This window comes from Rattus norvegicus, chromosome 3 (assembly GCF_021556685.1).
Source record: "Rattus norvegicus strain SHRSP/BbbUtx chromosome 3, alternate assembly SHRSP_T2T, whole genome shotgun sequence".
Classification (NCBI taxonomy): domain Eukaryota; kingdom Metazoa; phylum Chordata; class Mammalia; order Rodentia; family Muridae; genus Rattus; species Rattus norvegicus.
In genome coordinates this window covers 150,561,963-150,576,439 of record NC_141536.1, presented here as the reverse complement: position 1 = coordinate 150,576,439, position 14,477 = coordinate 150,561,963, and the positions used below count along the sequence as shown (strand labels likewise).

At 42.9% G+C, this 14,477-nt stretch overlaps 1 protein-coding gene across 16 annotated transcripts in view; it reads left to right on the top strand.

Annotated features, from left to right (window-relative positions):
- Ptprt (protein tyrosine phosphatase, receptor type, T) overlaps positions 1-14,477 on the top strand; it is a 1,095,890-nt gene that overhangs the window by 502,593 nt on the left and 578,820 nt on the right. For all 16 annotated transcript variants that reach the window (NM_001108603.3, NM_001402009.2, XM_087653463.1 and 13 more), the window contains 1 exon segment: positions 8,067-8,360. In NM_001108603.3, the coding sequence (NP_001102073.2) occupies positions 8,067-8,360 (294 nt within the window).

Below are 14,477 nucleotides of genomic sequence, written 5' to 3'. Positions count from 1 at the left end.
CCGAAGCAGACAATGCATATACACACCAGTCCATCTTCCACTATTTGAAGCACTTTTGCTCTCTGTAGGAATTTCTGGGAGTCAAACTGTTACAAGTGCTCACAGCAGGGAAAAGAAAGGCAGAATTGGTCTGAAGATTGCTGCCTGAGGATGAGGCTGAGTTACATTAAGGGGGTCACAACACCATCTACACATTGAAGGAGAGCTTTGGCATCTCGAGGGCAACTGTAGCCCACAGTTTGAGAGTGGCTCACAACATCTTTTCCCTCAGTAGGCTTTGATGTCTAACCAGAGGGGACCAATGCCATTTTCCAAGACAGGCTCCAGCTCCTTAACAGCAGGCTTTTCTCCCCCTTGATCTGATTTCAAACTTTGTGGGCAGAGATGCAGTCGTGTGTCAATCACTTGCCTTTGCATAGAGGATGCTGGGGATCAGAGAGGCGTTGATTGTGTTGTATGTAGGGACAGCTCCTAGATAGGAGCTCCCCTCATCTGAACATCTGAACACTGGGGAATGCATTAGAGAGTCAAGCTTGGACAGGAAGGATAGAACTGCTTGGAGATAAATGGCACAAGCTTGGAAGCTCTTATTAATAGTAATTTCTTATTTTTCATTATGTCTGTGTGTGTGTGTGTGTGTGTGTGTGTGTGTGTGTGTGTGTGTGTGTGTGTGTGTGCCATGAGTTCAGATGCCTTTAGAACTCAGAGTTGCCAGATCCCTGGAGCTGGAGTTACAAGCAATTATAAGTGCCCTGACATAGGTGCTGGACATTGGATTCAGGTTCTCTGAGAGAACAGTATGTGTTCTGAAGTGCTGTGCCCTATCTCCTATAAACCTCTTGAGATTCATTCCTAATAGATTAAGCAATGTGTCTCTCTGTGAACATTCTTTCTCCTTTATTGACCAGGAAGAGTGAACGTTCTTTCTTTTTTATTGACCAGGAATAGTAATATTTTGTTGTTTTTCATGATTTATAAATATATTCATCTTTGTGTGTGTTTATATATGTGGAATTCAGAAGACAACTTGAGGTATCTGTTTCCCCCTCCACCCTGTTGAGACAGGCTCTCTCCCCCTCCACCCTGTTGAGACAGTCTCTCTTTTGCTGCTGCATTGCTGAACTACATCCTATAGATTTGCCCAAAGTCCAAGAGATTCTCCTGTGTCTCCCATCTCACTACAGAGTTTGGGGATTACAGAGCTGAGATGTGGTGTTTGAGTTTTAACACAACTTCTGGAGACCGAACTCAAGTCATTTGACTTGTGATTCAAGAGCTTTGACTGGATGAGTCATCTTGTCAGCCCAGTTTTTTTGTAGCACTTAAAGACACTATTTCCATACACAAAGGTGACTGTATTTTAAAGTCTGTTTTTATGAGTGTTACTGTGCTGGTTAGCAGTTTGTCAACCTGACACAAGCTAAGGTCATCTGGGAAGAGGAAGCCTCAACAGAAAACATACCTCCATCAGATTGGTCTGTGGTCATGCCTATGGGGCATGTTCTTGGCCAATGATTGATGTGGGAGGGCCCAGCCCACTGTGGGCGGTACCATTTCTGTGCAGGTGGTCCCGTGATCTACAAAAAGAACAGGCTGGGTGAGCCACTGGGAGAAGGCCGGGAAGCAACTTCCCCTCATGGTTCCTTCCTTGAGCTTTTGCTTCAATGCCCTTGAGCCATGGTCTAGAACTTTCAAGGTGAAATCATTTTCTTTTCCTCCCAAAGTTTCATTCAGTCATGGTCTTTATCACAGTAATAGAAAGCAAACTGGGACAGTTATGTAACCATCGTCAAGGCACAGAATATTTCCAAGCTCCAGAAGTTTTCCTTGTGACCCCGTCCAGCCAGTCTGCCTACTAAAGGGAATAACATTCTCATTTCCATTATTTAATTGAATCAACAGATAGAACACTCCAGCATCTCAGGATTCTTTGTAGAATGAGGGCTTGAAATATGCAGCTCTAGTTGTTGACTGGACTAGCCTTGGGTGACTTGTGCCCAAGCAATACAGATTTAAGGGACACCCCCAGGAATGTCTGACCACAATGGTCCTACCTTAACCTTCCCCTGGAAGACCTTACATGATCAATAGGCTACCCTTCACAGGCTGTCCCCTGAAGTATGACCCACACCACAGTTCGTCAGTGCTGCTTTTCTCAGCTATGATACTTTCCAATTCTATGGCACAGCGTCTATGTTTGTCTTCACTGCTAGATTCCATGTACAGGCTGCTTCAGCTGGCAGTGAGATCCAGACATAGGTCTGTAGAAGTTGGGCTTTCTCTCACAGGGAACTTCTAGCTGTCAAGTTGTTCATCTTAAGACCTTAGTGGTGTCCTTGGTGGGAAGAGATAGTGGAGTCCTTGGTGTGAAGAGAGGTGGATTTGAAAACTGTTTTTGTTGGTTTTTTGTTGTTTTTTATTGAATATTTCTTTATTTACATTTCAAATGTTAGTTCCTTTCCCAATTTCCTGTTCATAAGTTTTGTTTTCTTAGTGATGGGGTCTCATGCATCTCAGAGTGGTCTTGAACTCATTATGTATCTAAAGAGAACCTTAAACTTCTGTCTCTTCTGTCTCTATCAATGAGTATATAATTATGGGTCACAACATTCATGTATGTTCTATATACATACATTATATAGAGTGTTGGAGCTTGAGGTCTGGGCTTTGTAACAACTGAGCTGATCTCTAGCCCTGGAAGCCTGTCTTTGTGGAAGTCCATGCTATGTCATGGATCAACCTCATGTCTTTGTGCTTTAGATGAGAGTGTGATGGGTGTGTCGTTTTCATGGGTCCTAGACATTTACTCATCCTTGTTCTAGGGAAGGCTTTGCATACTTCTTTTCCCTACAACATTGGGAACCTGGGAAATTGGACATGTTTAAAGGTAATCAATCCTGCTTCTGGTTATGTTCCCAGCCCCTATCCCTGTAACAGTGAGTAGTCCAGAGTGCCATCAACTTGTGAGATATGGGCACGTGGTTGGTCAGTAGATTCTCTTATATTTCTATTTTCAATGCATAGACTTATAGATGGACTTCAGAAGCTTTTTTTTCATTTATTTTTGTTACTGTGGCAAAGTACTTGACAAAACAACTGATGGGTGGGAAGGTTTATTTAGCCCTTTTGGGGGGGGGGGCTTGCTGTCAGTAAGAACAGGAAAGACATGGTGGTGGAGCATGAAACAGATGGTCCCGTTGCATCTGTCCTTAGGGAGTAGAGTCATATGAATTCTGCTGCTGCTTGACTGCTTTCCTCCCCCCTACCCTTCTTAATAAGCCTCAGGACCCCAGGCCATGACATGATGTCACTCACATTCTGGGTAGGTCTTTCCTCAGCCAAACCTCTCTGGAAACCTTCAGATAGATATGCCCAGAAGTATGTCTCAGCTCCTGTGTGATCTAAATCCAGTGAAGTTGCTGAGGAAGATGAACTATACCAGAAGGATTCATGAATTTCTGAAATAATGCATAGAACTCTTGGCGGTGTACTTTACCACATTTCTGTGAATGACACCTAATTTCTTGTTGGATTTTTAGGATCCTTGTATTATTCAAAGTTAAACCCTCCTGGTATACTCATTTTTAATGATACTTCTACTTAATCCCATAAATGTCTAAAATATAAAATGAGAAAGAGAAGAGCAAGAATCGGGACCTGAGTTCTAATGCTCAACCTGCCCTGTTTCATTTTAATATATCTGCAGTGCCCTCTAAGACTCACCATTCCTCTGGATGACTCTGAGATCTTAGGATGGCTACATCTAAGCTGGACTGGATGTCCCTGTGCATCTCTTACATAGTCTTACTGGATAGTTCATCTTAGATATAGAAGAGACTCATGATAAGAATCAATGAAAATGTTTCTATTCATTTAAAATGACAGATTGTTAACAAGAAGGCTCTGTCCCTCATCCCTGCTTTTTTCTCCCTTTAACACTTGTATATCTGCCTTCTAAATAATACCAATTTTAAACCAGTATATCACAGAAAAGAGTAAAATCAAAATATAAAAAGCAAAAGCAAGCATCTGCATTGAGATACTTAAACACCAGAAAACACTGTGCTGAATTTACCTGATCTACATTTGAGGAGAAAGAGGCGCGGGTATGCCACAATGTCTAGACTGCCCATGAACTTGTGAACCTGCCGTTTGGGATGGGGACATTTATACACTCAAGAAGATGTTTGTTATTGTACTTCCACCTACCATTAGAAATACATGAAAAGAGAGTAAATGTTTGGAAAGATTAATACTGTATTTTCTTTCTGCTGGTTGGAAATTGAAAACTGCTAATGCCTGAAATAGGGGAGCAGTAAAGCATGGGAGAAAGTCAATGGAAGAGCTTAATGCAGCCACTGCTCAGCCCGCACTGCATCGGAGTGGGCTGCTCTTCATGCTGTCCAGCGCCGGTCTGTGAATAATTATATTAGGGAATTAGGCAGAGTCATCACGGAGCTACAGAATATCACCCTTGAGGCCTCACTGGAGACTGTTAGGAGCTCCTAGGGATTGATAATGGCCATCAGAGGCTCTATATATTTAAAATGCACAAAGGATGAGCCCAGAAATTATCTGCCTGCCAACTTAACTTCTCTACCTGGAACAAATTATCCCAAAATCAATTTGCAAACACCTTTGAGATAACAAGGTCTTGAGTAATAACCTCCATGGCTTTGTAAAGAAAAGCACCTAGCTTGACTAAACTGCTTAATTCCTTCCTTTGACCAAATGGCGAGCTATAATAGCGACTGTCTAGAGTTGTCCCTCAAGATGAGCTTCAAGTCACTCTGAGACTGTATTATCCACCCCTGCTTCTTAGTAGATTATTCTACTTTTGGGGAATCTTTAATGCTAGGTAGTTAATTAAAAGAAAAACACAGAATGAGCCCTCCATTACAATGTCTCCACCTGAGAGGTCCAAACTAAACCCAAGCCGTCATTCGTTCATCTGAGTAACCCGAAACTCTCCCTGGTAAAGAGTGCTTAAATAAATCTGTTTCTGACTTCTCACCCTATCACCTCAACATTCTGCTGTAGGGGCTTGTTCATTCCCCTTGGCAGACAACCCCATTCCTGCCCTTTGGGCATGAAACAATTCTAGACTCAGACACAGGGGTAGGCATGAAATATCTTGCATAGAGACATCAGTGGCAAAATTATTTACCATAGAGGTACTTAGAACAGCCCAAGTGTCCAACAACGGGAAAGCAATTAGGATGATAACTTGGTAATTATTTGGTACCTAGAAGAGACAGCAAACCCCTGTATCCCATAACCAAAACTATGAGGATGCTTAAAGAGAGGGAGGCAAAACGCATCTTCATCTGGCCTGTGTGTCACTGAAACTGAAGTATATGAGTAAGAACTGGACTGGAATCTGCAGAAATGTCCAAGGCTGTTACCGTTGACTGCTAACACAGGACAGGCTTTCTCTTCCCTTCCTTCTCTGACTCTTGTTCTACTTCTGTGTTTGTCACAAATAAAATAAATGAATGGACCAAGTTTTTTTTTTAAAGCAAAACCAAAAACCAAAAATGAACAAACAAAATGGGGGTGGAAGTGCTGTAGAGATTTCAGGGGTTAAGAGAACTTCCTGTTTTTGTGGGTAGCTAGTGTTTGATTCCCAGTGCCCACATCAGATAGCTCACTGTAGCTCTGAGCCTAGGAGATCTGATATTCTCTTCTGGACTTTGCAGGAACCTGCCCACACATGTTAATATGTATACACTTATGCACAATCAAAAATAAAATAAATCCTTTGGATCATGGGTTGCATTTCAGAGTTCACATCCCTGATTCTCACTCTCCCTGTAGATATCATATTCCTCAGATAGGGGTTGTACTTTCTGAGCTCCTTCCCTATCTGTGATGGGATTTTGGTTGATCTCATGGAAGTCCTGTACAAAGACTAGGCATGCATGAATATTAAATAAAACATTTTAATTTTAAAAGATTTGTTCATTTTAGTTTATGTGTATGCTGTCTAACCTGAGTATGGGTTTGTGTGCCACTTGTGTGCCTGGTGTCCATGGATGTTAGAAAAAGGTGTCAGAGCCCTGGAGTTACCAATGGTTAAGAGCCACCATGTGGATGCTGGGACTTGATCTCTGGTCCTCTTCAAGAGCAAACAAATGCTGCTACCCACTGAGCTATTTCTCTAGCTCCAAATAAAATATTTTTCAGGAAATAAAATATTATCAGAAAAAAATGGCCACTTGATAAAGTATGGTGAGGCATACCTGTAATCCCTAAATTTGGACAGATGAGGCAAAAGAATCTGGCATTTGAGGCCAGCCTGGGGTACACAGTGAGCCTGAGGCCAGCCTGGTGTACATATTTCGGAAACACTACATGGGAGTTGTGGATTTCATTCCTCTTCAGAGCTCTGTGAGTTTGGTTAGGTCTGTCTGGTTATGTATACATTGCCTAAGGAAGGTGCCACACAGATCAGTTAGCAGGTAACTTGGCATGACCTTTTCTTTGGCTATGATTCTTGCTGGACTCCTGCTGGCCAAGGACACTCTTTGCTGGTAGGAACCTGTCAGGCTGAGGGAGAAGATGAATTTTTGTTGCCCTATCCCTTTTCCTATCTGTGTTTATATCATCACCTGCAGAGGATTTCTGCTAATAGTGTGTGGGATCTGCATGGGAACCAACCGGAAGCCTCCTCCCTGAGAATGAATTCTCAGAACATCCAGAGGTTCCATGCAAGACGCACCAGTAGAAAAACAACCAGTTGTTTCACCCAGCTACCTACCATGACAGTTACTAGCATCACACGGTGTGGTGCAACAGTGTCAGTGAGATCTTGGGATTAACCATCAGCTATCTGATTGGACTTGTGGCTTCTTAATAGGAGGGAATTTGTGTCTGGTATTGTAAACCTATCCAGATACCCATGGCTGGTGAGACTATGAGCTCCAGAGGAGAATCTACTACAGCTGCATTTCTAAACCAGTACAGTGCTTAACTATATTCTACATACTTAGCTTTATGCCCACAAATACAATATGCATTATTCTCACACCCTGTCAAGGAGAATTCTTTTTGCAGTAAATGGTTAATATTGCTATAATGAAAAAAAACATATACTCAAAGTATATGTTTTTATAATCAAAGTAACCTGTGGAGAAAAGGGCTCATTTGGCTTACACTTCCACATCGTAGTTCATCAATGAAGAAAGTCAGGACAGGAACCCAAAGAAGGCAGGAACCTGAAGGCAGGAGCTGATGCAGAGACCACAGAGGGATGCTGCTTAGTGGCTTGCTCTCGGGGCTTGCTCAGTTTGCTTTCTTATAGAACCCAGGACCTCCAGCTCAGGACTGGCTCTATCTGCAATGGACTGAGCCCTCCCACAGCAAACACTAAGTAAGAACATGCCCTAAAGGCTTGCCTGCAGCCTGATTTTATGAAGGCCTTTTCTTAATTGGGGATTCCTCCTCTCCAATGACTCCTGCTTGTGTCAAGTTGACATAAAGCAAAGCAGAATATCCACAATTGGCAAAATTGAGAAAGCAATGCCACCCTATTGGCATATCTATCTATAACACGGCCCCTACAACTAAGGCTCAGAGGTGAAAGAATGTAAAAGCCACAGGTTGGAGGCATATGAAGTGAGGTGATGTCTTCTATACATGAGACAGCTGTAACCTTGGGATTTCAGTAGCACAGTCCCTAAACAAGGCCCATAATGACAACGCCAGAGTAAATGGGAAAAATCTTACAAGGCTCCACCCCTAAATGAAGAGCTATAAGTAGGCACTTAATGGCTGCTGGAAGAGGGAGAATCAGCCTCTAACAGGTAATGAAAGTTGGACCAATCACTCCTACACACATATTTCTCAAGTAATAGTAAATGGGAACACACATACACACACACACACACACACACACACACACACACACACACACACACACACACACGAATGTGTCACATGCTGCCTGTGGAGGTCTGGGACAACTTTCAGGAGCTGGTTTTTTCCCTTCACTGTGTGGTTCCTGTGGATCCATCTCAAGATGCCACTTAAGACTGAAATTCCTCTGCTTGTCTGCTTTCTTTCAGAGCCTCCCACACCTATTGCTCCCCCAGAACTACTGGCAGTGGGGGCCACCTACCTGTGGATTAAACCAAACGCCAACTCTATTATTGGGGACGGCCCCATCATTCTGAAGGAGGTAGAATACCGCACGACCACAGGCACTTGGGCTGAGACCCACATCGTGGACTCTCCCAACTACAAGCTCTGGCATCTGGACCCCGATGTGGAGTACGAGATCCGGGTGCTGCTCACACGACCAGGAGAGGGGGGCACAGGACCACCAGGACCTCCCCTCACTACCAGGACCAAGTGTGCCGGTAAGGATACCTCGAGATGCTGAGCTGTTCATCTGACTGGCCCTCCTCTTGGCTTTTGAGGAAAGGTCATTCCTAGTTTCTCTGGTGGAAATCTGTTTCCTTTTATGGAAAGATAATTAAGGCTTTGCTCAGACTTGAGAGACACTCTCAACTCTGGCTGTGATTCTAAGAACCTTCTGCCTTTTGTGGGTTCATGGAGATGCTCATCAAGTTGACGGTATTTCTGATGGAACATTGACTCCATCATGGTGAGGAATCCTGGTACCACTTGCGTGTCTCTGGGGAGTCTTAGTTCTGTATCACTGAGGGATTTCGCCTCTGACTGTCCCCCCTCAGTTCCCATGTAGACTACATCCCTGTAGGCTTCTGTATATCCTTTTGTATATCTAATAGGTATAGCTTGTTTGGCCCATGACCAAACAAAGTAGATCTGGTCATTGCCCCGTGTTCCTGGTTCTAGTTTTGTCTCTGAGGAGATCCTACTTCCAGCTATTTCTTTATGGCTCCGTGGCTTTGACAGTGTCTCAGAGTTGATTCTGAAATTGTTTTGATCCCTGAGAACTACCCAAATCCAAATACTCTAAGGGATGCTGGTTTCTGCTTAAGAGTCTGAATTGGCACTAGAGGCCTCTGGATTTTCCTTTAACTGGGTTTGTAGTTCCAGTTGTTTCCAGATGTTCCTGGTTAAGAACTGCTGGCTACCGGTGTGACTGGGAGGGTTCTCTGTGTACAACCATATCCCTGAGGTCCCTTGGCTCTGCCTGTTGGCTAAGATTGGCTCTCTGAATGGAACTTAAGAATGAAGGGAGTCTGATGTTCATTTTCCTACAGCTCACATTATCTTCTTATCATCCTCAAATAACATTCCCTGAAAATATTTTTGTTCCATATATATATACAAAGGGAGAGAGACAGTATTTTTCTAACTTTATACCAAGTTTGCTGAATTGACCAATGGTACAGTCAGATTCTGGACTTGGGTTTTGGGTTCCAGAGCTCTGGTTCTTTCCTTACTCCATGATGAGTAGATAGTTATGTGCTGCTGTGCTGCTGTGATGTGTAGCTTAGTGAAACATCAAGCACAGACTTCTGAGGGAAAATGCACCAAAAATGGCTTCTTCAATGGGAGCGAAGTATCCGTAGGTGCAGCAACATGGGGCACAGCTGAGAATGTTGGTTAGGGCTGTTATATTTTGACAGCCATGTCCCTGAACTTGTTGCCCTTTAGTGTGTTGTTCAAGAAAGACTTAGGAGAAAAGGCTTAGGAGGAAAAGTAGGGTAGAGGCACCCCCTGTACCCTTAACAGCACATAAACATGGAAACATAATTTTAGACATCAAGTGGATTAGAATATGCAAAATACTATAATGTAGATGGCAAACACCTCAGGAACAGCTTGATATTTGCTTTTACAAGTAATGGTAGGGGCTTGTAGCCTTTGAGTAACTGGAAAGTGGGAAGAAGCCATCTGAAATAGATGGAAAGGAACCACCAGGTACAGATGGGTGTGTCTTACAACAGTAATGAACTAAGGAATTAAGTGCTCTCTCTCTCTCTCTCTCTCTCTCTCTCTCTCTCTCTCTCTCTGTGTGTGTGTGTGTGTGTGTGTCTGTGTGTGTGTGTCTGTGTGTGTGTGTCTATGTGGCTTAGGGTTTTCACTTCACTTCTGTCTTTGGTAAGCACCATCACGGATGAGCAGATGTAGCATTTGCCCTGTGCTTACATTGCTCCCTTATAGATCCAATGTTTTGGAACAAAATCTGAGTTTCCAGTTGTTTGTGAACCAATTTAAATGGTCACAAAGATTGACAGTGGTCAATCTTTGGTGTCTCAGTAGTGCAGCTGATAGTGTAGAAGCCAAGGATCTCTAACGTTTCATGGCTTAGACTTACTCCTTAGAAAGTTACTTAACAACTATGATGAACAGAGAGTCCATTTCCCCAGCGATTTCTCTAAACTCGTCTTTGGTAAAATTCCTCACTGAAACCTGATTATGAAGCTGACTGCTTTCAGAGGACATAAGGGTACATTATTAAGCTGGGTAATACCTTACTTCAGCTCTGCACTGTAAAAGTCATTCATAAAAATAATTGATTTGAACCTGTTGACAAGACTTCCCTTTTTCCACAAGGTAAATGTAAGGGTTTGGGGGGGTTCTGATCTTTAGAAATGATATTCAAAGCACTTTCAAAGCCCCTGTGGACTTATTTGCTCATGATCATATAATGCAGTTAGAAATTCAATCGCGAGATGATCATCTCAATAAAAATTTATAACCTATTGCAAACAGTTGCCATGACTGTATAAAGGACTTTACATGTGACAGACACAGTGGTCTGCCTAACACTATAAAAATTATGAGTTGAAATGTAGTTTGTGCTATTGTATTTCCAGAAATGTTGATGTTTAAGTAAGTTAGGCTTAAATCTCAAATAACCTACATTCTACAAAATGCGCCATAAAGAAAATAATCTTTTTTTCCCATCACCATTGATGGTAAAATGTTCTTTGCTTCATAATTAATTTTTAAGAGAATCCAGAGCTGATATCCATTTGTAGATGCTCTTTATTACCGTTGGTATTTGGAGTTTTCTCCCCTTTCCCTATTCTATTATTAATCACACTGGAAATGTACTCATTATTTTGCAAAACAGAAAATGAGGGAGTGCAGAGTGTGGAAAGTATAATTTCCGCCCAGAGGAATTTATAGACTTGGTAGAGATTCTAGAACTTTTCTTTTTAAAAAATTAGGTAAGATATAAAAATGAAGTTTGGGTGTTGAAATCGTGTGCTTTGTGAGGATGGGGTAAGCAATGTCCACAGAGGTATCTAAGGCAGTTTTTGTCAGTGTGGCATTCCTGGACGAGGAGCATCAATATTGCTAGTGACTGGTCACTTTTGTCACCTCAGTTCTTATGTTGAACCCTAGGAGATGTAGGAGATGGCGACTTTGGAGTGACTTGGTTAGAGGTAGATTTGCACCATTGTGAGAGACTCCAGCATTCTCTCTTGCTCATTCACCATGAGAAGACAGGTCTATGAGCCAGCGATCAGGCCTTTCCCAGCACTGTACAAACAGAAGTTCTAGTGTTCATAAATAACTTACTCTATGTTATTATGTCACAGTAACCCAAAAGGATTAAGTTCTTAATTAGTTAAGAATTAAGTAGGCCCAGTCCTAGTCTCTCCTTACTCAATGAATCAGAAAATACAAGAGTGGGGGCTAGCAATCAGAAGTCCTGACTCACATGGCATCACATGCAAACATAGACAGCTGTGGCACATTGGCTTGCCCTCTTGGGATAGACCCATTGACCGTGTTACTTCATCTTTAAGTCAGCTCTAAGAGGTAGACCAGAGGAATACTGAGACTCAGATAATTACCTAAAGGCTACACAGTGTATAAGTGTTTAGAGCCAAGTCTCTTGACTCTGAGGAGCTCCCCGCCACTGATTTGATGGAGTTTCTAGCCCTGGGCTTGGGGAGGGTCTTCTGCTCACAAGTGTCCTCTCAAGAATGGGGTTGGGTAGTAACTATGGAGACAAGCTAAAAATGAATGGCTGCGTTTGTCCTTTATACCAAACACTCATTCTCTTCTGTGAGCCAAACTCAGTTCTAGGCAGTGGTGGAAGAGGCTGTCTTTGAAAGGACAGGACAGGCAGAGGAGAAGCTTAGCCTTGATTAAACACAACTAAGCTTCAAAAAGATATCGGGCGACTACATCAGGGAGGGCAAGTGGGGGTATATTCTTGTTCTACTACATATAACAAGTCACTGACCTGATAGATCCTTGACATAGTAAAGGCTGGGTCTGACACTTGAGGGTGAAGCCATTAGGAATTTAGCTGTGGAGTGTCCCAGACCAATAAGGAGCTCAGAGCACACACGTAAGTGGTTATACTGTAGACAAATTCAACAGGGAACTGTAACTGTGGGGATGGGAGAAGGGGGGTCTAAGATGATATCTCCAGCTTGTGGTATAGACAGCTGAGACATGAGAGGGAGAGCTATATTCTGCGATGGGAAGTGCTGAGGATGGCTACAGGAGTAAACAGGATGTGGTTAGGGGAAGATGAATAGCAGGCAATAGGGATGTATTCATCTGGAGCTTAAGGGAATCATGATCTGTCCATGAGGACTCCCCCAACTTCACTTGAGCATTAAGGTAGGGGCCTTCTTCAAACTCATGCAATCAGTTTTTAATTCTCTCTTCATGCTGTCCCCTTAAGATGCTTCATTCATCTTTCATTCATCATTTGGTTCCTTTATCTCATTTTAATCATTCATCATCCTCCCTGAGATAAAGGCCTAGGGGCAAAGAAAATGATGTATATCAAAGTGTTTTGAAAAGCTCAAAACGCTCTTTAGACGCCTGTAATGAAACAAATCACAGTCTGTCGATGGTGTTATGGATGTTATTATTGTGAGCTGTTACATACAGACAAGAAGGCTGGCCTGTTTGTTTTCAGCACTAGCACCCATCAAGATTGTGGGTCACGTGCTCTTGTTCTTCATCGACTCCTGAGGAGAACCATTTCTGAGGGTGATACTCACAGTGCAGTCTGCATTCTGGGCAGCTTTCTTATCTAGAACATTGGGGTTTTTTCCTCTGGTGTATTCCAGACAGCAGGCATCTAGGGAAAGATGAGAGTTTAGGGATGCTGAACAAAGGACAGCTCACTTTGAATCTTTCCTCTAAAGGGAAGGCCACCATCCACACAGACCATTTCCCTGATGAAGCAACTGAGTTGTCACTGTTTTCTCTACCTACCCAGGGTTAACTTCATAGCCACACAATTCATGTTGGGGTCACAGACAGAAAAACCCTTTAGGTTCCAAGTACAAGCACTTAGCCACTGTGGGACATATCTGTAACTCCAGCATGCTGAAGTCAGAGGCAAGGAAGTTGTGAGTATGAGGCCAGCCTGGGCTATGTAGCAATACCTTATATCACAAAGAGAAAAATACAACTAGGAATCTGGCTCCTACATGAATCATTTGGAGTTATTTAAAGAACCCTGAAGACAATGGGACTGAGAAATGTTACCCAGGTCATTAATTGGGAAAAACAAGAGGTACCATATTGACTCAGCCTGGCCTAGCAGCTCTTCTGGAGGTCTTACTTTTAACTGCCTCGCCACAGCTTGCTAATTTCCTGAGAAAAGCATCTAGTGCCACACAGAAAAGACTCTGCCACACTGTCACCCAAGATCTGCTTCCACACATCAGCCACATGTAGGGCTTGGTTTTGCTGTCTGAAGGCATTGCTCTTTATCTCAAAAATCAGGGTGTTAGAACCTAAAGTGATGTTTCTTCTCCTCTTGAAATCTCTCCCTCCCCTTCTCAAATGCCAGCTAAAGCCAGACCCCAGGCAGCTCTCTTCACGTCCCTGTTAGAGGTTCACCAATCCGTACAGTAAGCTGAATGATTGTACCGCCCTAACATGATTGCTGGTTCCCGTAAATCAAAGACCCACTTCGTGAGAGCCCACCCACTTCACCGTGGTCCAGCAAAGTTCCAATTCCCCAAGTGGAAACTCACTCCACCCACGTGGTCAGAATTGCCTGCTCTGCGGCTGATTTGAAGGGCTCTCTTTCTGTTCTCTTCACCTGAGGGCTGATTGCATGCTATATTTTATTTACATATTTATGGGTTTCTACTTGAAATGATATGTGTCTAGTTCTCTCTTTTCTCCAGAGGGATAAAATGGAGGAATTCAAATTGCTGAGCTCAATGAAGTGAAAGTAGTCATTAGAATTTACTGAAAAGGATATGGGCCTTAGAGCCAAAGAGAATCTGGTTTTTATTTCAAGCGGGACATTTGCTAGCTGAATGACCAGGGATGTATTACCTCACCTCTCTCTGCCTCCACTTCTTTTCTTCCATTGAAGGGAGATTATATCCCCCCCAACCCCAGCCCAGCTTCAGTAAGGCCTGTGCTTAGCAAAGACACTTATAGAGCCTTTGATGAACATAAAATAGAATGGCTCTCAGACCTGAGAAGAGGGTTTTTAAACAAGGACTAATTTTGTTCCTTGTGCATGATAGATCCTATCATAAGACCGTTTGTCTGGTACTATGCTTAGCATAGAAGTTCTGATGTCTTTGGGGAGGATG